Consider the following 24,359-nt stretch of genomic DNA (forward strand, 5'->3'; position numbering starts at 1 on the left):
ATAATGATTGAATCTTGTTTGAGCTCTAACAGGCAAAAGTCATTTGTCTTTCAGAGCCTTCATTTATGATCATCTTGAGCAAGAAGGATCTCGCCAATCTTCATAAAACTCCAAATATATCGTCGCACAGTTTCATAATTTATTAGATACAGAATACTGATGCCAATTAAGAGTTGAAAATTTAGGCAGGGAGAATGTGTTAAGCGTCTGATCATATTCAGGCGTCTATCCTTTTAATATCATTATTTGAACAAGGCTATTTTTGGCAACAGTGAACAGTGGTGCTTTGTAGCAATATTGGTAATTTTACATGATATGTGTTGAAGAATTTTTTGTTTGACGTATTCAAAGTCAAAAGGACGCAGTAAAAGGGCGCTGGTGGTGCGGTGGCGCAGTGGTTAGTGCGCGCGCCCTATGTATGTAGCCTATTGTCCTCCAAGCGGGTGGCCCAGGTTCAAATCCCACCTGTGGCTCTTTTCCCGCATGTCATTCCCCACTCTCTCTCTCCCTGATTTCTGACTCCATCCACTGTCTTATCTCTCCAATAAAGGCACAAAAAACCCCAAAATAAATCTTTAAAAAAAAAGAAAGAAAAAAGGACAGAGTGAAGTCAGTATTCATTCAACTGTTCTTTCCCATACAGAACCATCCATTGTGACTGTGATTGTTAATATAAATTTAACATAAAATTACGAAACAGCCGCCATCGTAACATTTTGTATCGCCCTCGGCTCTCATCAAAGTCTGATGGGTGTTTTCATGATTTCCAAGGGCATCTCATGGGGAACATTTAATATCCTTTTAATATTGTCATGATACTTGTAATATCTTGCGTGAAGCACTTTCGAATTGCCTTGTTGGTGAAATGTGCTATTTGAATAGATTATACTTGACTTGAATATCCAGCTGCAGTTACGTATTTATGTGGCTACCACATCATCAAAAGTCAAAAGTTTTACGAGGATAGAGACAGAGATGCTGCAGGCAAGGGCGTACATACGATCTCTGACAATTTTTTGTTGGAAAATCTTAATAAAATGTGCGTATATCTGAATGCACATTCAGCCTGTGAAGGACTCGTTCATATGAGACAGCTGTCAATATTGATTTCTGTTAACAGAGGTCTGAGACTGCAGTTGATTTCATAAACATCTCAATTAATCTTGAGTCATACGGAGCATCTCAAGGCTTCATGATTTAGTGTCCTGTTTAGGTTTTTTTGTCGGCACTTAAATCCTTGTGCAAATGATCGCTCTCTTGCTCTCTCTCTCTCTCTCTCTATGGCACTGTCAGCGCGTAATTAATGATTATTTATTAAATATTCAGTGCCCTTACGTCTTAGTTACAGCTTGTTAGCGTGCATAGCTTCGACATGCCAAAGTATTCTGGAAGAATACAATTAGATGATAAACAGATCAAATCAAAGGGAAACATTTATTATCGTCCAACATAGTGACTGAGGCAGAGAGAGGGACAAATAGGCAAATATTCATAATTAGACTGTCAGGATTCGGTCAGCATGTCAGGGAAACAGATTGACATTTTATAAATTTTTCCAGGTCTGGGGATGGCATTGAAAAAGGCATATACAGTGTATCAGCTCACAAATGAAAAAAATGTTCCCAACAGCTTTTAAACTATGAAAGTGAATCTCCCTCCATAGTTAAAATCCTAATTATTCATAATTCTATAACGTCAAAGTGCAGCTTGGCAAAGAAGTAAACTTCTCTCTGGTTCTTTAAGGGCTTCGTCAGACTACAATGGCCATGATGACACTTTGAATCTGCTTCAATGTGAAATTTGACATTTACACAACTTTGTGACAAATTTGGGGCATTAAAACACACCACACACATGAAATAAAGTGTTTGACGGACACTCCAATTTATTCTGGGGGAGAACTCCCAGACCTATTTAGAAAACAACAACTTTGTTTTTAACCATGCAAATCATCACTTTAGGTTTAATGCTGCATTAAACTATTTTTTTTAAAGATTTTATTTAGGACCCATTTAATTTCCCAGGGACACACTCAAATCACCACCAGTGGGTCGCAGAGACTTACTACATTGAAAACCTCAATCAACCTCACTGTACATTTACATCTTAGATTTCATTATTGATCCTCTTTTAGATTCTTAATACAGTAAAATGAAGTTCATATATAAGCACGCTACCCAACAATATGCACTCGATCTTTCCAAGGTCGAAACCATCCTGCTGAAACATGATGCACTTCCCCACTTTGGCATGGCTTCATTGTGGCTTCATAATAATTTTATTTCCATGCCCTTTTCTTACCTTGTCTTTCCCATCACTAACCTTTTTCTTTGGAGTATCATCCACTGGGAGGTCTTTTTCTGGATTTACAACCTGCCGCACGGAAACATAAATACCCTGTAAGTCAAATGCATAAACTTATAGCTAAAGAAATACACACAATCTGAGTTACGAAAACACACAATGCAGTCCCCCGATGAATGTGGGAGTGTGTCCTTTCTGGGGTTTGGCATTGTCCTTGTTTATTCATATTCATTACCTATGAAATATGGATGACAGAACTCTTGTTGACATTTTCTTCTCCCCTGATTCCACACGAACCACAGACATGCAAAAAAACGAAGGAAATATGAAATTGGCACATGAAAATGTACATCAAATTCTCTGTATTGCTGAAATGTTGATGTGGACAAAGGCTGTTGGGCTGTTAAAATGTCTAGCAGGCATGTGGTTTTATTGATGACAAGATGGAAGGCACTTGAAATTTACATCGATGTTTAACAAATAAAATTGTGATATTTGAAAGAGACCTTCCACCATTTTCTGCTGGGGAACTGTGTATTGAAATTCAATGTCTGGGTGGGTAAATAATGATGCACATGGAATTTCAGTTAATGCAAAGCAATCTGTAGAAAATGTAAACCCTGGCACTCCTAGGTCAGAACAGACAAAACAAATATAAGCGTATTAACTGAAAGTGCACCTTGGTTAAGACTACTGAGAGGGGAAGCAGTGGTGTTGCGATGAACTGAAACCATTCTTTATTCTAGACAAAAAAGGGCATTAGTGTTATTAGTATGAGTAAGTGTGGACTGTGTTACTAACATTATGTCCAAATCATACAGAAGAGAGCTGTTTTGTGCCCTCAGATTAAATATTAATGGTTTCATGTTCAAAATACTCTTGTTTGAGTACAAGAAATAATTTGGTTCAATAGCAAATATCTTCAGTTTGGTTGGTTATTGACAGCAGTCACGCAATAATAAAATACAACATTTTTGTCAGGGATAGAATGACCAAGTCCTTGACTTCCATTGTCACTGGTGGTCTTACACTTTGCCAACCTTTGGAGATGGGTGTTATTGCAAAACGAAAAAAAAAGAAACAAAAAAAAGGGCACTAGACAATTAAATTATATATACAATCAAAAAAAGTTATGATAAAATAGTACAGACCAATCTTACAGTAACATGCAATCAAAATGTCCTAATTTGCCTCTCCTTGGAAAGGGGTTAAAAGGGACTGATCCCCCTTGCGGAGATGACATACTTGAATACATGTTGTGTGTACAAAATAAACACAGTATAAAGAAATAGGATTAGAGGGGTAGGAATAGATAAGTTTAAACTTCTTTCTACTCCTTTTCGGGCATGTAATATTGTGTTTATATCTCATTTGTTTTCATCATATTTTTAATTACAGCATTTCTTTGTTTGTTTTTGTTTTTTACATGTTCAAAATAAAATCAATCAATCAATCAAATCAGAATGACAAAATAATACATTGTAAAGGTAAAGCTTCAGTGTCAAGCTTATACAAGTAAAAAACACACGATATCCAGATTCTTACTTTGCAATGTAAAACCCAATGTTGAATTGAATAAAACAAGATGTCATGCTTGGTCCTCCTTTATAAGTCTGTCTGTCTGTTGTCCTGACACCTGACAGAATGACACCATGCTGGAAACGCCGGAGGGTGTCTCTAAACTAGTTTGTATTGTGTTACATCTGTTTTTTGTTCAGGATAAACAGTCTAGCCGAAATGACACTTGATCAATAAAGCCCTCTAAAGTGTGAGGCTGCAGGGCTGCCTGCTTGTTAAAATCACTATACGGATGTTGAGGATTTTCAGATGTTTAATTAAAAGACAGTCTGTAATGGAGAGTGTATGCTACTGAAAATGTGTATATTTAAGTTATTCGTTTTTAACTGATAATGTTGATGGGTTCAGTTTATTTTTTTTGCGTTTAGACTATAACTTATTTTTTAAAGCTTTCATGTGAATGGAATGACAGGCGCATACATTCGTAATGAAAATATTTAAGTTTGAACCACATAAAAAGGGGAAACAAGTTAAATAAGATTGGTCAATATGCAAAAACTGCACAAGAAATGTCCTTTGACAATGAAGAACACCGTAGTATTCTTCTGCTTTTCTGGCTACTTAGTGCTGGTACCAGCTGACTGCAGGTAGAGGTGGATATAGATAAGTTACTATATACAGCTGTGGAATGAAGAGGCAACTTTTGATCTCATACCACACTCAGAGTTCACTGCAGCAGCCCAAGATACATAAAGTCACAAGATAATAATTCATGCTGAAAACTTCCAGTAGCAGAGTGGTAACTGCTCAGTACTGTGGGAAGAGTTATGTCAGCTGCTAGAGAAATTACTTTTTTATATAATTTCTGTCAGATTAAAGTGATTAAACACTAAATGGCAGCTGGATTACTGTTAAAATGTCACTATCAGAGTAATAATTTATACACATTTAAAGTACGTCTGGTGTGTATGTGTCTGTGCCTTTCTTTTATACTTATTTGTGTGCTTTTTTCCAAACCTCCCTTAAGAAAAAACTCACTAGAATGCTTTATGAACATTTACATAAACCTTTAACACACAAACAACCTTTTTTTTTTTTTTTAAATGTTGGAAATCTGATTATCTCTCCTCATTTGAGGTGGTGGGTGTTGATGTGGTTCACCTCTTGTGTATCCCTTCTCCAATCTGTTACAGAGTGTATCTATCACCAGGCTTGTGCGCACATGTAATGTGAATATGTTGTTGTTGTTAACACGATGTCAGTTCACTTTGTCGAAATGATTCAAAACATTTATTGATGAACGCCAATGAAAGCTGCTGCCACAGTTAAGAAAATAAGTATGCAGGTAGATTTTCTTACCACACCGTTTAAAACATTTCCCAATTTGTCCTCAAGGAAGCTCACCACCATCTGGTATGTGTTTTAATTTTTTGATACCCAACTGAAACAACTTAGCACAGACTGCCCATTAATGTGACAAGCTTGGCTAGCTGCTCACTGCACTAATGCAGCCAAATAAAAATAAGAAACAATAAAGGTGGGTGGCTAACAAACATAACAATGAGCTGCTCTCCTCTACAAAGAGACATCACGTCTACACTACAAGCTGTAACTCTAGTTCAGTGTCTTTATCTGTAAACACAACTATTTCCAATTTTCCAAATTGATATTAAAACTATAACATCTGAATTTTTAGATCAGGCATTTGTATGAGCATCAAACACACATTATGCGATGGCTGTTCTCTCCAGGACAACAACTGATAATTTTCCAGTGTTGTCAAATTTCATTGTTTCGCATATATAAAACCAACAGCACTGCAGAACACTAAGTTCACTAGATGTGCATGATATTTATCAAACAGGTGCAGCGGCCCGGAAGCCTAGTTAGCCTGTCATCTGTGACATAGCTCGCATGTGATCAGTGAAGTGTGCCTCTCTCTTCTTCATACAAATGCATTTAGCACTTAAAGGAGGACTGCACACAGAAAAGGGACGATTTGATAAATGTTGCTGACTGCACATTCTGGTACATTTATTAAGGCGCCGCCAATACTCAAGGGTCCGTTTTACAAGATGAACAAAAATTGTTGCCACCGCAACGCAGGTGCAGATTAAAAGTAATATGTTAAAAGAAGATTGTGGTGGGGAAGAATTTCTAACCCCACATTCTGAGAAAAATCTCCCTGACAGCAGAAGCATGTGTAGGAGAGCTGCAGTGAATGATTTAGAAACGAGAGTGACAGCTTCTTAGAAAGTAAAGAAGTGCAGTAAAAATAAACAAACACAACAAGGCACTTTTTTTTCTCTACATGAGCAAAGATAGAATGAAAAGTACAAGGTTTCTGATCATCAAACCATTAACCAACTACTGTATTAAAAGTTGACATCCGCAGAGTAAAAAAAAAAAAAAGGGCCTTAGTAAATGATTTGGAAAGTGAAATATTCATTTAATGGGAATTATAATTTTAGCATCACCACATTTGATATCTTTTTCTGGGCTTGATTTCTTCTATGATTTATTACCCCCATCCCATTCCCATCTCACCACTGAGCTGCATCTTTTGGAGATCTTGTTGATATGCTGTAAGCACCTAAAAGACAGTCCCATAATTAGCTACTGCTTTAGTATTTCAGATGCTAATTTCATGCAGATTGAGAGTAAAAATATGTGCATAAATCTGGCCGTGACGCTTTGAGTTTGGAAATGGGAATCATGGGGATTAACGAAAAAAGTAATTTGATGATTAAACAAATGCTTTTGTGCTGCCAAGAGTAGAAACAGTGGTAGGAAATTAGGTTCAAAACATTTCTTTAGGTTAGCAGCTTCTATTGTGTGCAACCCCAGAAACTTGGCCACAGCACATAAAATAAATGATGACTTAATGGACTTAATTATTCAACCCTAAGTCTAAGCCTAAATCTCAAGAGAGCATACAGCCAACTGTTATCTAATAAAAAGCAGTGGGCATAAGTTTTTATTTATAATGCATGTGAAGTTTGACCTTTACTCTGACTCAGAAAATGCTTTTGGCAAAAGTTAACCGTAAAATAACTACATTTGAGAGTGACAACTTCCACATGCTCTCAGAGAAAACTTGTTCAGCATATCTCTCAGGAACTGCAATAACGTCCTTTTGAATACAAGGGCACCCTGCATGGATTTCCATCAAGATATACATGACCTTTATTGTTTTAGTGAAAAGTTACTTCCACTTCAGCTAATCCCTCTCCAGAGGCTCCCCCACTCACATCCTTTTTTGTTCTGTTTCTCTTTGTAATGAATCCACCGGCATCCTAAAATCTAAATCACATCATTTACTGTTGCGCTTTCACATTAAGACCATGCTGATTGTAATCACAGAGCATAAGAAGGAGAGTAGCAGAATAATTGTTCTAAAACACAAAATCTATTTTTAGGAATTGGACAGCAGACACACAACAGAGTCGAGATTGGTCACAGGTGACCTTCACAAATGAATACTTTTGAAAACCTCTCACTAGTGGTTTCTTATGATGGATGGTTTGTGTGTAGCTTTGCAGTTATATGCCAACCAAATAGATTTGGCAATTTTAACTGCATCTTTTTCCAATTCTCAAAGGGTATGGTCAACTTATTAAACTTTGTTGTCATCTTCAGTCCTACTGTACATTTCCATGTCTGTCACCATTTTCCACTGGGGAGGGGGGTTTCGATTGTTCCTTACCAATAACTAGAGAGACATATTTTTCCCTGAATCTGATATCATTTCAAGTGGAAACTTTTGTTAAGCTAACAGCAAACTGGTTTTGATGGGATTTTCCATTCTAAAACTACAATGTCAGGCATCTATTCTGTTAAAGCCTTGTGATTAATAACTTGGTTTCAACACACATCTTCTCACTGGAAAAATTCCCCCTGGCTCTGATTGGATTATCATATCTGCCCCCCCCCTCCCCCCATGGAGCTCATTGAATCAATTACTACCACTGAAGTCAAGATGCCAGGCTGGTCAATCAACTCAACAGATTAATTGTCTGGACCCAGGCACTTTATATTGGCAAGAAAAATGAGTGACGGGAACATGATTTACATATGAATAATGAAAAGTATGCTGTGCTGCAGCAATGTGTGAGGTTTCAGTGGACATTTTGATCCTTTTTATGTTCAGGGGGAAAACTGCTAACCATTGAAGGGAATTACAAACTTGGATCAGCTTTGACCAAGCCTTGTAAAAGTTTGAATGTTAGCTATTCAAAGAATGATTTTGGATGGAGTATCACTTCAAGAAATTTGTGGGAAAACAAAGCCCGCATAACTGAGAGCCTAATTTGTGTTGTCGTATAGAGACACTATGCAGAACTGCTTCATTGGCGATGAATGAAAGAATGGAACTGTGGACTGATAGATTTAAGCAATTACACCCACATAACATTTAATTTAATCAGAGTTAGGGCTAACATTGTTGAACCAAAAAAATTTGCTTACATCCGAGAAAACTCACTCTCAGTTGAGTTACACTGAGCACAAAGACAGCCTCTGATTCATTGTCACTGAAGCAGCTTGCGGGCCTCTGAATGCCATCACCCATTAGAGCACCAAGTGTGTTGTTTCTTGCTTTGATAGAGACATAATTTTCATCTATATAGCTTTAGCTTAAGCAGAGAAAAACATCGTTGGACAATGCTGCTTTGCTGCTTTGAAGCAAATATGTACGATGAAGGAACCATGTTAAATGAGGACAGATAAAAGCTCCCTTCTGTCTGCTTCATTGCAGTAAATCAAAGAATAAATACTCTTACCCTTTAGAAGACATTTGTAAAGAGTTACATCCCTTTAAGGGTTGGCAGGACACAAGAGAATTAGGCTACTGAATATTGCTGCATTATTAAAATCTAGCGTTTTCCAGTTTCGTGGAAATATTAGCATAAATGCTACTACAGAGGCAAACAGTAAACAGTAACCCCTCTTGACATCCCGTTCCAAAGCTTATCACAAGAGTCAGTGGATATGATTTTAAGCACAAATGCAAATCCTATAAGACAGCGGGAACACTCAATGACCCAAAGTTTTCTAACTACATTGACCATTTTGGGAGCTGTCGCAGAGCACACTTCCGCTCCAAGTTATGTTAGCTCTGATGCTAACTCCAGGGAAAGTTGGTGTAATCGTGTCCCATTGGTTTTGAGCTGACACTAATTCCCTGGGACAGGAGTATAGCGGTGTGTGATTTAGCGGCGTATGCTAAGTGCTGCTGGAGCTGCAGGCTAGTCTGTGGGCACCAGGGCAGAGAGAGCAAGCTGGGAAAGTACTGACTTGACTAACTGGCCTGATTAGACCTGGTGTGAGATGACATGGATCAGATACACATACTAACTTGATCAGAAAGACAGATTGGTATAATTAGACAGTAAAAAAATGGAATACATTTAGAGAAAATAAATAGGTAAGATGATAAGAGTACACGGATGCAAAGTTTAAAAAATAAACGAGGTGAGGCGAGGATGAAGAGATACAGAGGCAGTGGGTTAATTTGGTGAACGTGATGTTTCCTCCCGGGGTGTTTTTCAGCTCTGCTGGACTGTGGTGGTGTAAGAAATTGGCTGAGATGCAACGTAGCATTCGCATCATGCTTTCATTAGTTCTCATTCAGCCCAAGGCGTTTCACACTGCATTTCCTCTACTCATCTGCCTCTCTTAGATCTGCACATATTACAGGAAAATGGAACACAGGCTCAGCTGACATGGGAACAGGAACTGAAACTCTACTGTATTAGACTCCAACTTGGTTAGGATATAAAGCCGAAATAAATGTTAGTTTTCATCTCTGTGAATGTTATTGATTGATGCAGACACTTTTGTGCCTTTAGCAATTTCAAATGTTTTTTCCTCATACCCCAATGACTGGGGTAAAATCAGATTACATTTATTTCTGGGTTATTTTATCCATTAATAGCTGGCACTTTACTCTGAACACTGCCTACAGGCATGGATTATGTTCAAATAAAGGCAGACAGTAGAAGAGAGATTCGGGGCGTTTTGTGGAGGCTGATTAGCACTTTAGCAAAAAATAGTTAGGCTTAACCCTGGTCTCCTACTGGAAGCCCACTCCAAACAAAATTTTGAATAGTGGACGACATAAGGAGGACAGTTTATTATGCCTATCCCGTCATCTTTGGTTTTGCACTTGAGACTTGCTCTCATAATTACATTCAAGTCACATATCTGATTCACACTGTTTATATCAAAGACAAATACATGCCCATCTCTGAGAACCCCGGCGGGTCGTTTTACAGCACTTTACAGCGTTTATGAAGACATGTTCAGAATACGTAGAGCCTCATAGATAGCCAAGGTTTAGAACACATTCCATCCACAACCCTGTTAAGTAGATTTTCTGGTTGTTTTACGAGGTGTGACTCAATTTTCTTGAAATGAACAAACACACCAACAAAGATGTCAAGAAGGTTCTTGTTTGTTTTGTAGGACACAGTGCAAAAACAAAAACATAAAACAGAAGAAAATATTCAATCTATGGAATTAAAAAAGGTTTCATGTTTGGGAACGGATGATATCTCATCTTGTTAATATTCTTCTTCGTCTTACACAGTGTTGTCTTTCAATCCATTATTCATGTACCAATAGCATTCAATACATGTTTAGATTAGATACTTTAAAACGCCTTGAAGGCTCTTTATTTAGTATTCTTATTTTAGATGAGTTTTAAGTAGCCCGTAAAATGAAGAGTATACACATTTTTTTAACCTTGACAGCTCCGAACAGATAACCACGAGACAGCATGGTAAAAGGTAAAAGGTAAAAAGCTGCGTTGAGAAAGTGCTTTATCAGGCTACTAGCTACCTGCTGGTCTGACTATTGAGAGAAATGTTCAGTGTCTTGCTCAAGGACACGTTGATTGAAGGAATGGGGCATTGGTCTGCCAATATGCTATTGCAGGTATATATGTCTTAGCTGCACAGTGGCAGGCTGATGAGAACAGTCATAAACTGTCAAGGTAAAGAAAATATTGTTGCAGCCTTAGTTTATGTGCTTCGTAAAATAAATCCAAGATTGAAAATTTCTTGTTTTATGAAGCATCCTGTCACAGTTTCTCCTCGTTTCTTTTGTGTGTGTTTTAGGGTATGATGGGTGTAGTGGGCTGGATGCTGCTCCTACTCTCCCAGATGATGGTTCCTGTGGCATCCCAGAAGCCGCCAGGGCTCAGTGTGGGTGTGATTATGGGCCAGACACGCCACCTTTCCGATCAGGAGCTCCGCCCATCCCGGCGCCCTGATGATGCCCTTGACGTCTCCGTGGTGATACTAAGGATCAACCAGACAGATCCAAAGTCTGTGATTACACAGGTAAGAAATGCTGAGTACATACACCTCCCCCAAACATATGCTATCAATCAAACACATACACACAGAGTCCTGTTTGACAACTGTGTTTGTCTCACTGTGCCCAAAGGTGTGTGAGCTTGTGTCACGCACTCGTCTCCATGGCATCGTGTTTGCCGATGGCACTGATCAGGAGGCTATCGCTCAGATCCTTGACTTCCTCTCAGTTCAGACGCAGCTTCCAGTCCTGGGAGTCCACGGGGGCTCCTCTATGATTATGGCTGACAAGGTGAGCTATTGTGACACACAGGCACACACGAAAAAAACAAACACCTGCTTTTTGTGGAAACATAGCGTCTCTGTTGTGGCGATCAGGGAGGTGTAATCCCTCCTTTCTGCCACCTTTGACTGTTGAAGGATAATTCTTTCTACAGATGGCCTTGCATGTCAGCAATTAGGTTAGAAAATTATTAAGTTGTTCTGGGAATTGGAACATCACTCCACCTAAATGCAGCTTACTCAACTCAATCCCCTTGTCTACAGCCAAATTTTTATAGATATTTTACAAACATTCAGTTTTTAGGTTGCCTAAATTCTCGGCTGGTTGAAATAAGAATTCATGTATAATATATAATATTATATATAATATATATATAGTTTGATTAATGTTCCATTTTGCTTCCTGTGAGTTATTAAAAGCTCTTTGCAATGGGGATATTTTGAGGTTGTCTCAGTTGAGGATGGACATGGTTTTCTTGCGCCATACAGTAACAGTCCGAGGATGTTGATGTCAGCATGTTAGAGATTATGAAGTCTTACATAAGAAGGTTTTTTGAAGTTTGTGTTATAAAGGCTGCTTCTGTCACATTATGTTTTATTTAAACCCGTGGAGAGACACTGCCAACAAACTCGACTGATGGCTTGTATCACTCACTCTTATAAATTTGATGTTGCTTAGCCTTTTTTTAGGTTTTAGCTTGAGGTTGCATTGTGCACATTTTACAGTACAGGAGTAAGAAGGTCAGTAGATTTCTTCGCAGAGAATCTGCAGCATCCTCTGGTACGTCATTTCTATTTTAAAAGATGATCAAGCGTTGTTTAAATATGTAGTAATGCATTTTGTGCCTCGTCTAAAAACTGGGGTATGCAATTCCAAAATAAAAAAGGAGAAACAATCCCAGGCTGTGTGTAGTTGTCTCACATCTAGTGCACAGTGGGATGCCAGATAAATAAGATTTTCTTGTTCTTAAAAAGAAATGAAAAAAGAAGCTATCCTCCAAGATTAGATTTCTGTTTTATTTTGGTGTGATGCTCGGCGCAGAGTTAGGAATGTACATCTCTTTCTTAGCTCAATTCTCTTTCTGGTACTGACTCTGTAGACCTCGCTGACTGACAGGCAGACTGAGGAAGCTTTGATAAAAACACAACTGGTTCTTTAGCTTTAAATCTCTCAGGGCACCGCAGCCAAAACACAGGAACCAATAACTGCTGCAATACAGCAGCCTTTTGAAGTACAACTTGATGGGGGATGCAGTGCATTTGTGTGTGTACATGTGTGTGTGTGTGTGTGTGTATGAGAAAAGACAAGAGAAGAAACAGAGGAAGGTAAGAGAGGCAGTGAGAGTTGGCTCAAACGTTAGGGGAGTTTGGTTGCAACATGAAGGTCACTGGCTTAAACACCCCACTGAGTTTATAATGATGGGTGAAAATAAATAAAATGTGCTCAATCGCTGTTGTTGATGTGCCATTAAATGAGGTACTTAACCCCCAGCTGCTCTAATTGAACTGCTCAGTGGCCAAAAGTACACCAGTGCGGTCATTCTTGGCAGCTCCCAGGTGTGAATGTGAGTGTATGTAGCCTGTTACTAACCAGCCCCCCGCAACTGCAACCGCCGGGTAAATAAAAAACATCAGCTTGTCTGTCTGGTTTAAATTGAGGGTAAAGGCTACACTCTTGTACGGAGGAACGGAGACTTGACGTGGCAGTAAATCATTGAAAAGCATCATACTCTTTTTCGTTCCTGTGTTCTGGCTATACATTTTGATTAAAGTTTGGAGTCACCTTGATAAGACACACTTGAGTTCATTCTAGCAACATTCAGGGAATCGTTTAGGGTAACTTAATTTTTAATGATGTCAAGAGAACAATTAACAACAACTGCACACAAACAACAGTTAATGAAAAACCAGAGAAAACAGACAACTGAACTTGTTCAAAGGTTACTATGTAGCTTTCCCTGTATTTGTAAGGTGGCCAGAAACAACATAACAAACTCTGCATGATATTTGAAGGGATTCTTCAAAGTATGGCATAGACTCCGTGGACCCTGCTGGGCTCAACTTCCTTCTGTCTAATTATTATTATCCCACACTGACTTTGGTTGACTTAAGGGCTGAAATGATTCCTTGAATCACTGAACTTGAAACTTGATAACTAAAAAAGCAAAAGCAAACCATTTGCCTTGAGGCTTCATGTAAATCCAGACAACCATACAGCATATTGTATGTCGCTGGTTCAGATGGATATTTCTGTATAGTGTTTCCTCTGCCATTCATTTGGAGGCCCGCTCCACCCTTACATGACCTCCTGCCCCTCCAAACGTAAGGTAGGAAATACTTTATTCACAGAATTTACATAATGGATGTGCACTCGTTTATTGCTGCAGACCATGAGCCTTTTTTAAGCATTTTGCTGTCCTGAGCAATGTCTCTGCTCTGCTGCCGTGTTGCCACAGAGGTCTAGTTTTCATCTTTCAATCAACAGAGCCCTTTATATCCTGCTGCTGGCCGAAGTCACATGACTTTACTTCAACAAGCAGTGGCGGATTCAGACTTTTTTGTTTGGAGTGACCCAGCCAGGGCTCTGACTAATGCAGGATAGGCATAAAGTTTGTGTGAAAACACAAAAAGGATCATCATTCAATTATCCTTACTGTCCCCACTAATTATATCTACTCCTAACATTAGAGTATCACAAATGTGCTATGGTGTATTGTTTTACTTTATAAATTAAATGAACTGGTAAAAATAGTCAAACAGTTAAAAAAAATTAACTAAAATAAGTTAAATCAAATGTATTCCCTGCTCCTGCTATTTTAATTTTAAGTGAGCAGGGTCAGCAGTTGAGGGCATTCCTTCATCATAACATATTTAATTCTTCATCAGCCAACAATCTAAAACATTAAAAATACAGTAAAAAGCAGCAGAGCTGGTCATTCAGCGGCCGTTGTCAAGAGACTTTTTTTCAGACACAAATCACACATGCAGTGCACAAGCGCTTCATCCAAGCACTCCTAGGTTCACAGTCAGCGCTTTTCTGCACGAAAAAAAAAATGCCAGGTGGACACAGGCCCTAATGAACTTCAATGATGATATTTGTTGAGGCCTAGAAATAAGACAAAATAAGATAATTCTTTATAAGTCCCACATTAGTAGAATTTGTATTTGAATTTGTAGAAGTCAAAAATCAAGAAAAGATGTTGCTGTTCAAAAAGGGAATCTAAATTAGTTCATTTAAGAAACCTGTCTTATTTTCTCTTTTATATATTACTTTTTCTCTCTAATAAAGCAAGTGAACAATTGCCTATCACGCAATAATTCTTATTGAAATACTGGATTAAATGCCCGGAATAATGGATAGAACACTTGATTACTAAAATAACTGATTACTGCAGCTCTAGATGACTTCATATGACACTGTGCTCCAGACAAAGCCTGCTGGTGTTTGTTCAGATTTGAGGTTTTCTCTCATACCTGAGCTGTTTGTGCATTCTGTATGCCTCTGAGCAGATGACAAGACTAAACAAAAACTAAACATTACATTTTCTCAGACACAAGGCTGAGCTCTTCAGAACCCCGAGATATTACATTTATATAACCCAACAAATAAACGATGCCATTTTTGCTTGACAAGTCTTTGAAAGGATTAATTGATGGCACCTCTGTTTCTGATGATTGACTAAATGATTAAGCAGTGAATAAATCATTTCAGCTCCAATCCTGATTGTGGGCTATATGTTCTGATCTTGCTCGGTTTAAAATCCAAAGAGCAAACACATTACAAGATTGATCTGGTCACACAGACTCTATGCTCTGCTATCTTTTCTTGTCTTAATGATTTTATAATATGTTACACGTTTAAATGACAATAGTGTGAATAGTTGTGATACAAAGAAGAAACCGCAACAAACAAATTTCACTAAAGAAATCCTTTCTCCATGCAACACTTCTTGACTGTGTTTGTTGCTTTTATACCTGCTGTCAATGGTACTGTGGTGATCTGGAGGATTGACAGAAATCCCAGTGGGCTAGTAACAATTCAGTCTGATTATTGTGGGCTAACAAACAGTATTGTGCGTTCAGCAGCCTGAGCGCACAGAGCTTTTTGTTATTTATCTAGTCATACATGCCTATATGTTTCCTTAATGTCGCAATTAGCTCAATAGTCTGTGAGTGAATGATGAGCAGCTCATCCCCTGTTACCTTGGTTATCCTGCGTCAGATAAGTCGTAGTCTACACATCACATTTGAGACACATTGTGCCAAGAAAATACAGAAAAATACATTCAGCAGGCTGAAATAATGGATATCATGGAGGTGGGCAGTGCAAGTAAATGAAGTAGAGCAGCATTAAACCACAGAAATGTAAAAATCACTGTCATGATTATGTCACATTGCAAAGACAGGCTGTCTTCAGTTGTCATTTTTATCAGTAAGTGGCTGTTTCGCCATCACACTCTATCACAGAAACAGATGCAGGCATCCTCGGAAAACTGTGATAAACAAGACTGGACGCAGAAACTTACTTCAACAAATCCTTTTTTAAATGGACAGTTTTCAGTGTGACTTCTGAGCTTATTTTTCACAAACTAGACTGTTTTTTCAAACAAAATGGTTTTGTTATGCAGTTGTTTGTGGTTCACTTCCAATTATCAGGGCAGGATTTGGCATTTTTCTTGTCAGCCTAGAGGGGATATGGCTGTGTTGTCCACTTCTTGACTGTGTTATCTTTTATCTTCCCTATCAAACCACTGATATAGATGGTATAATAAAAAAACAAAAAAACATGCATAGCTTGATACATTTGTGATTCATATACATCATTCTAGAAAAAAGTGTTGGACCTTTTAGCGGCAGCCTCCCGATACCAGCCCTCACACTTTAACACATTAGCACGTCATCTTTTATCCCCTGGGCTGAAATTAAGCCTCTCTCAGTTGTTGCATGCTGCAGACCAAACTGCAGTTCGCATGAAGTAGACCCCAGACCCCGATATAACCAGCTTTCACAGATGTTTAGCATGAACAGTCTTGAAGGGGGGACAACTTCCTTTCGTGCTCAGTGTACAGATGTCCTTAAATTACCTCCACAAATACTAGCACTCAAGCACATTCACATTCAGTTCTCATGTTGGGAATACATAAATGAACCAAAGAAAAAAAATCTAATCTCCAGGGAAGGATTGGCTTTCTTTGTAAAAGCAGCTTGGTTAGCTTGGTCCTCAGCTATAAAATATAATGATAAAGGTACCCCAAAGGACAATTATCTTCAATACATAAACATCCTTAGGTTAGGCTCAAGTGAGTGATAATGAATCATATAAAAAAAGGAAGAAGAAAAATGAAGCCAATGCAAAGTACAAAATCCTGCAGTTCGTTGAGGGTCCACTTGAGGCTGGCTCCAAGAAATCACATACACACCACATCCAATAATGCCCGTTTTTACAGTAGAAATGAACATGTTTACAACCTGGTACAAAAAACGGGTGATTTTTTTTATAATGCATCTGTTTTGATTTTATGAACTATATGTGTAATATCCATAGTTTGGCGCGTAGCTGATATGATTGACAGGTGGGCGCAATGTAACTGCAATGGTCAAGAGGCTTAAAACCCGCCTCAGCTCCAGCTCTCAGCCTGTTGTTAGTTTGACTGAAACTTAGGCTGAGACATGATTTCCAGCATGGCGGCTTCTGCTGATGAGCTTCCTTACCCCCCTGCAGTAACAGACGAGTGACATCACTCAGGCTTCTTCCGTTAATATTATCAGTCTATGGTGCTGACAAATGTTTCACATTTTATGTCTTTTTATGATCTGAAAACACATTTAAAAAGTCTTAAGCATTGCAACTTTAAATCAACAGCTTAAACAATGCCACACTCATTTAACCTAGATTAACATTTACTATTCACCCATCCATCGGTCCTGACTGCTAGTGTACAGAAATGACACTTGAGGGGTACAAAAGCCCCCTTTAAACATTGGGCCTATGACCAAGCTTCAGTATTTGAATACTGGGGAAAGAGAATATTGATCTACTGGCTGACACATTGATCAACTGGCAGTGGATAATGTTTGCAAACTTTGCTGACATTATATCCATTCTTCATTTTTGCCACCACTGTTCTTCTTGTACTTCTGCCAGAGTCTGATATTTTTTATTCCAGCACAACTGGATCAGCACAAACAAATCAAAGAATACTCTTTTTTTTTTGTACACCAAACACATCTCACCCCCTTAATGAAAACAAATGGATCAGTGTCAACTTATCCAACAGCCTCCCTCTCCCATTCTGTCTCTCCCTCTCCTTCACTCCTCACACTCTGTCTTCTCATCCACTCAAAATGCATGTCAGTGTGGAACAGTCAGGCGTAATCTACGGAGGATAGGATGGTGTGCTGAGTAGTGAGACTTGTTTAGGTAACACAGAATTGATGGGGAGAAAGGGCATGTGGAAGCCCAGGAGAGGGGTAGGATTAGTTTGGAACGTTGTACTTCCATTACGGAGGTACCGCATTGGGAAATAAGAAATGTTGGCTTTTCCTCAACCCCATGTGCTCTCACCCATTCTCCGCCAACCTAGTTCATCTCATCGTTTGACTTCTTTCCTTCTCCTCTTGTGAGGGAATCAAGGATGGGGGTTGGGCGGGTCACACTGCATAGCATAAGAACACGAACATGCTGAAATGGACGGTTGTGAATTAAACATGCATGTTCTTTCTGCTTTGCTCTACCACTGTGGTTGGATGCTTCTCCTTTTCTGTGGTGTCTGCGTATTTGTGTGCATATGTGTGTACGTGTGCGCATTCATTATGTGTGTGTCTCAGCCTGGGATGTCCCATATCAGTAGGGCCCATTTGCCTGGGTTCCTCTGCTGAGGTGCTTTAATATTTAACACCTGCTCCCAACACCTGCTGTCACTTGCAGAAGATACACTGCTGTGTCATTCACTCACTGAATCCTCCCCCTCTTTCACCTCTAATTTTCTCTCCTGCCTGCTACTTTTTTACATCCTTCACATCCTGTTTGTCCTCCAGCCCTGTGTCTCTGTCTACTTCTCTTCTTCTGTCTCTATCACTCTCGTTCTCTCCTACATTCCGGCTGCCACCCCATCTTACTTTTTCTGTCTTGGCGCTCTCAGTCTTCTCGTGTTTTTCTTGCTTTGCATCCATGGTTGTTATCCTCTGGTGGTTAGGGTTTGAGAGCAACAGCTATGTTAGAAAGCTTTGGAAAATCCTGCTAGCCTTGAACCCCTGTGAAGCAAGATTGGAGGTTGGATTTGTGTGTCACTGTGAGAGAGAGAGAGAGTGAGGGAAGGAGACAGTAGCTGGGTTAATATGGTTACTATGGCGACTAAACCAGAGTAGAGCATTTAGTTCTGTTCTGCCTGCTGCTAAGGTTCCCTGGTTGCATTCACACCACAGGTATTGATGCCAAGATCGTTCCTGCTTAGCTGTAAGACAAGCGGATGTTGACGCGAATGCCAGGAGGGATCAAGTCCTTGACACTGCACTAGCAACTCGCACCAACTCCACACTAAGAAAGCTAATTTTGAAACCCTGATTATGGGTGAAATAGAGGCCATGCAAAAATGTGTCAGCGTGCAGTTTGCCTAAAAAATAGAGAATTTATTGATATCCTCTTCTTTCTTCTTTTTTTTTTTTTTTTTACTTTGGTGGACATTAGGGTTGACCCCAAATAGTCGAGTAGTTCATTCAAAAAACCTCATCTGCCAATCAAACACCTGCTTATATATATATATACAAAGATCTGCCTGTTTGGCCTGCCACCAAATAAATAATGACTCAGCCTTTCTTATTATAATTATCAACTTATTAATACTTTTAATGAAATTCTAAAAAAAGCTCTTAACTCATACTCGTAATAACTTACAGAGATTAAACTCCACGGCCTCCAAGGTGTAAGCCGGTTTGTCATTTCTCAATGGTAATATGTGCCACTTTGTTGGATGTTTGACTGACAGTGGCCTCATTTCAGTTTTTGTTGTTTGATCATCTAGTTGTTTCTGTGTGCAACAGAAATGAATTCTGTTCTCCTTTTTACTCTAAGTTATGAGCCTTCTGTGATGTAAATGTGTAATATCATTATAAGGTCACTATAATGTAGCCTTAATGAGTGAGAAAAAGGATGGATCAAGTCCTCTCATAGAATAGATTCTTAATTATTCCAAGTCTAGAAGACAAAGAGTTTAATTAAGAGTTTGTCTCTTAAATGACAAACCAGCATATGGATCAATGAGCAGTCAATGAGGCAAACCAGATTTGACTATGTAAATCCTTAGCCATGTTACATGTACTACTTCGCCAATCATCAATTATCAGTTATAGTGAATTACCAATTTCATGTTGTCACGGTACAGCTTAGTAACCTGGAGATAATTGTCATTTTGTATGTATTTATTTATAGTCAAAATGTGACTAACAAGACAATGTTTACATCTATTACTTTTAAGACGATTTCCCTTGACAAGGAAATTAATAAACCAGTAACAGTGATTGAATCGGCAACAGATAAAAAAAAACGAACAACCACATATCCCAAACTAAGGAACACATAGTTTGCTAAATGCTCTAGTTTACTCAAAGAGGAAAAATGTGGGAAAAAACAGGTTTATTCATATGTTGTGTTTTTAATATGTGGACCGGCTAACCTACTGGTTGTCAGTACAGACAAAAAGTGACCAATATTATGGGTCACATAGCAGCCACCCTCAAAATAGCCTGCTTTTTACTAAGTAAAAGAATTTCTCATAGACTTGACAGACAGACAGTGCTTTAACCTAAATGCACAATGAAATCTCCATCTGCAGTGCAAGTAAACATCTGCCAACTTAGCTGTAAGCTAACAGCTACAGTAGATCAAAGAGCATGGCTTATGTATCACTATGTCCTATCCCTGACAAAAAATAGAATCAAAAGTAATAAATACATTTGTAAACACTGCCATTTAATCACTATATAGGATTTAATGTTTCAGACATCAGCATTATTGGATGAATAGATCAAAGTACATTTCCTGCTGCAGTCTTTGCTTTGTCAGTGATTGCCTAAAAATAAACTTAAACACAAATACAATTCTGATAAAAGATCTCGCATGCATTAAGATAATGAGAATTTATTTGGATGAGTGATTCACAAAACGGCAATTCTAAAAACCACAACAAAAATATCAAAAAAGGATCTACTAAAATAAAGTTAACAATAAGACATACAATTAATAAAACAATAGAGTTGATTATTTGACATGCACTGCAAGGAGTGAAAGAAGAAAAAGCTAATTTTAAAGAATGCATTTTTATAGAGGTCAAAGATGAGAGCTGACTGCTATCCTCGCGAGTCATTCCACAGCCATGGGGTTCTGATAGCAAAGGCCGGGTCCCCCCTGGTTTCTAATCTAGATCTGGGAATCTCTCAAAGGAACGAGCAGGAGCATCTCCAGCTACACTTAAGCTCGCATTGGATTAAAGATTCATAGATATACTCAAGGGCAAGTCCCATTCAGGGCTTGAAAGTGATAATCAGAACTATAAGTTGCATCAGTAAATCTGTAATGTATTCATAAATGATCCAAAAGGTACCATTTGATTTCTGATCCCATGTGTTACTTTTTTTTTTTTTTTTTTACATATTAATGTTCATACTAAATATTCAATCTGTTCCACGTGTGATCAAATAAATTGAGTAATTTTTTGCCAGTCAATCAATATGTTGTGCTGTTATTTGTAAAGATTCTGTGAAAACTTGCACAAACACACATGTACTCTAGTTTGTGGTTCCAGTTGCTGTTTTAGATGGAGGAATACATAATCTACAGCATGCTTGTGTGAGGAATGTTTGTTAGTTAAGTCATAATGAAACTATAATAGAAAGGTTTGAGAGGTTACAATTCAGAAAAGGAGAAACAATACATTGCATCACTCCCCTTCATGTCATGTTTTGGAGTTGTGTTTTTATCTTTGGAGGGCATTTGATATATTTGCTGTAGTTTGGGCTTTGGGACTGTCACTCCTCATCCTCTCTTTTTAACTTTGAGTTCTTTTCATATTTGGACAGTGATATTCAGTCTACCTTTGGCTTGGATACAGGCACTTTTCTTCTCAGCATTTTTCTCCTTTTCCCCTTTCCTCGAATTTGTTGTTGATGGAGTTTGAATTTCTGCAGGCTGCTTCTTCTCTTTCAATAACACTGCTCATAGCAACCTACACGGCTGTTTGATATCTCACTGACCTTTACGATGCTGAATATCATTTGTGTACTTGACCGCTGAAAAGATGTAGCTATCCTTGGTTAGGGGCATTGTTAAGATGTTATATAACCCTGAATGATGATTGACACAACCTGCCAGAATGATAAAAGTTCATATGTGAACATTTATATTTCAAAATATTAATGATGAAAATATGAAATGATGATTGTGTCTCAACTTGTATAAGATCATTCCTCTGAAAAGATCAATCCTGTCCAGTATTTTAAGTATATCATTGGCTGGTTCAGTCTTATTTCAGAGGACCTCCTTTGAGATACTAAATGCCAAGGAAGGTAAAATGCATGCTGATGATAACCCAGAGATAGTAGTGAGATAACAATACGCCCTTTACAGAAATAATATTGTTATTTCATATCTGGCCTCCTTGGTTTCCATTTTAGTTTCGTGACTCTGAATGCAGAGCAACAGCAAAGTGCACTTTACTTACATCTTCAAATTTGCTGCAACCGTCTTTGCTGCTTTGTCTGAAGTGGTATTCTTTGTTGTCGCGCCCTGGCTTTTACTCAAAAGTTGATGGTGACAAAGGAGGAATCTTTTAGAGACATGTAAACACCCTGCACACCCTGTCCTGGCCAAGAGATCATTTTTTTCTTTTTCTTTTCTTAGAACATCTTAGATGTAGGCAGAGTACAAAAACTGCTTTGCATTATATCTGAATGCTGCTGAATGGATCAGTGTCTTGGAGGATGAGAGAACAGCAAGGCTTTGAAAAAAAAAAAAAATGCTTCAGGCTCCAGGCATAATCACACCACTCTGCTCCCACTCTGCACATGCCCTGTAGCACATTATTGCTTTAAGGGGAAAACAGTTGCATCTAATAATGTGGACTTCCAATACGATGGCTCAACACAATCCATTAAAGTTGTTCCCACTGTGGGGTCTTTTAGAGCCAGAGAAATTCCGTTTAACCCACACAAAGGGGCCTGTCTCTCAGTGCCTGTGTGCAGCAGTATTTATAGTGTGTGAGATTATCAAGACCAGGCCAATCTGGAAAATGGGTGTCTTTACCTGGCTGTCAGTGTAAGCTGGTAATCATGTCCAAATATGGAGAGCATGCTTTTCTGCTTGCCTGGCAAATATGCAGAGACAACTGATTATGCAGGCTTTGTAAGAGCAAACCAACAATAGCGGCTATTTATGTGTTCCAAAGTGGGGTCAGTTGAATAGCGTGCGTATTGTTTGTTTGCAATTTGTAGCGAGTATAACTACATCAAATTAACAACTTTATTGTTTGGCATACACTGCCAATGTAAGGCTACTAAAATATGTAGAACATTAAGTGCTCAAAGCCATGACAGCTTATTAGCTGTGTTACACTACCAGTCTTTATTTAACCTTCACTGTCAGGCAATAAAATGCCTTACCACTCGTTGTATCACAAAAACTTCCCATGCACATGTTGTTGGATTCACACTCCACAAACACAAAACAGCCTATAGTGAAACTCTCAGCGTCAAAGTGAGTTGCTTTCTGTTGGCACCGACCAGGCAACTGAAGCAAAAATACCGTCAGTCACAGCTGATTTCCGACAGCTCTTTATGATCCTTCGCTAGCAGTGCTGCTTCCCAATCAAAACAACCTAAGCCTCTGCTTTCATTCCTACAGTGATGCTGGCTCAAACAAGTCAGCTTTGACACTGACGACCAGTGGCGTTCATGGGGGCAGGAATGGGTTGCCCTTTTTCCTCTTGGGTGAAAATTGCCCTTTTCAACTGGCGATCTAAACTTTTCATGGCCTGCCCTGGCCCTTTCACAGGGCCTGACCTTCTCCGGCTCAGCTGAGTTAGAGTTAGGGCTTTTTTTTTTTGTCATGCCCCAAAATACTGCCTGTGCAAAACACTGGTGACAACTTGTTGTTAAATATGAAATAATGCATAGAGTCATCTGTGTGCCTATAGTTGGGAGTCATTTTTTGCAGTCTGAAAGGCCAGTGTTGAGTCGAGTGCCCGTAGTTCATCAGAGTCAGAGGGGGAGAAATGAACGTTATAAAAAAAACAAAAAAAACACCCCCTGCAGTTCTTTCAACATCTACTGAAGTCAAAATATGTCACTGGATTTGAACTGCTCTGCTACATCTGGTCACACTGATAACAGGCAAGAGATGTGTCAACTCTCTGACATATGAAAATGCAGCGAAATGTTACTGAGAGAGCACACTTCCAGCACAGCCAGTACTGTACAGACCTAACATCAGAAAGCTATATGAAGAAGCATGCTGCCTGTTGAGTATTTTATTGAATTAAAGTTGAAACCTGTCACCACTTCTAATTTATTTCAGTGTAACTAAAAAAGAGAGCAACCAATCAGAACAGACACAGCAAATTACTGCTTTTAAACTAACAAAGAATCTCGTCCAGAAACAGTTTGTACCTTATCTACATGCAGTCAGTCTTTCATCATATACAATCACCTACCAATTTAACAACTTATATCACAAAGGAAACCATTGAACCAATAGAAAGATTACACAATAGATCATACAATGACAACCTTCTCCTTTGGATTCTCCACAGCACTGCACCTTTAACATTCAAATGACTTCATTATCTTAAAGAAATACGAGAACAATTAAGTCACTCATCCCCAAAGATATCTCCCCTCCAACATTTAAATCCTAACTTCCATTAATTTTGGAATTATGATTCATTTTAC

The 24,359-nt window shown here is 38.7% G+C and overlaps 1 protein-coding gene across 1 annotated transcript in view; it reads left to right on the forward strand.

Moving 5' to 3' along the window:
• Positions 1 to 24,359, forward strand: part of grin2ab (glutamate receptor, ionotropic, N-methyl D-aspartate 2A, b) — a 112,000-nt gene that overhangs the window by 13,139 nt on the left and 74,502 nt on the right. Inside the window, exons 3-4 of the mRNA XM_061055310.1 lie at positions 10,941 to 11,165; positions 11,272 to 11,430. Coding sequence (XP_060911293.1) covers positions 10,941 to 11,165; positions 11,272 to 11,430 — 384 coding nt within the window. The remainder of the gene's footprint in view (positions 1 to 10,940; positions 11,166 to 11,271; positions 11,431 to 24,359) is intronic.

The sequence above is a fragment of the Labrus mixtus genome, chromosome 2 (assembly GCF_963584025.1).
Source record: "Labrus mixtus chromosome 2, fLabMix1.1, whole genome shotgun sequence".
Taxonomy (NCBI): Eukaryota; Metazoa; Chordata; class Actinopteri; order Labriformes; family Labridae; genus Labrus; species Labrus mixtus.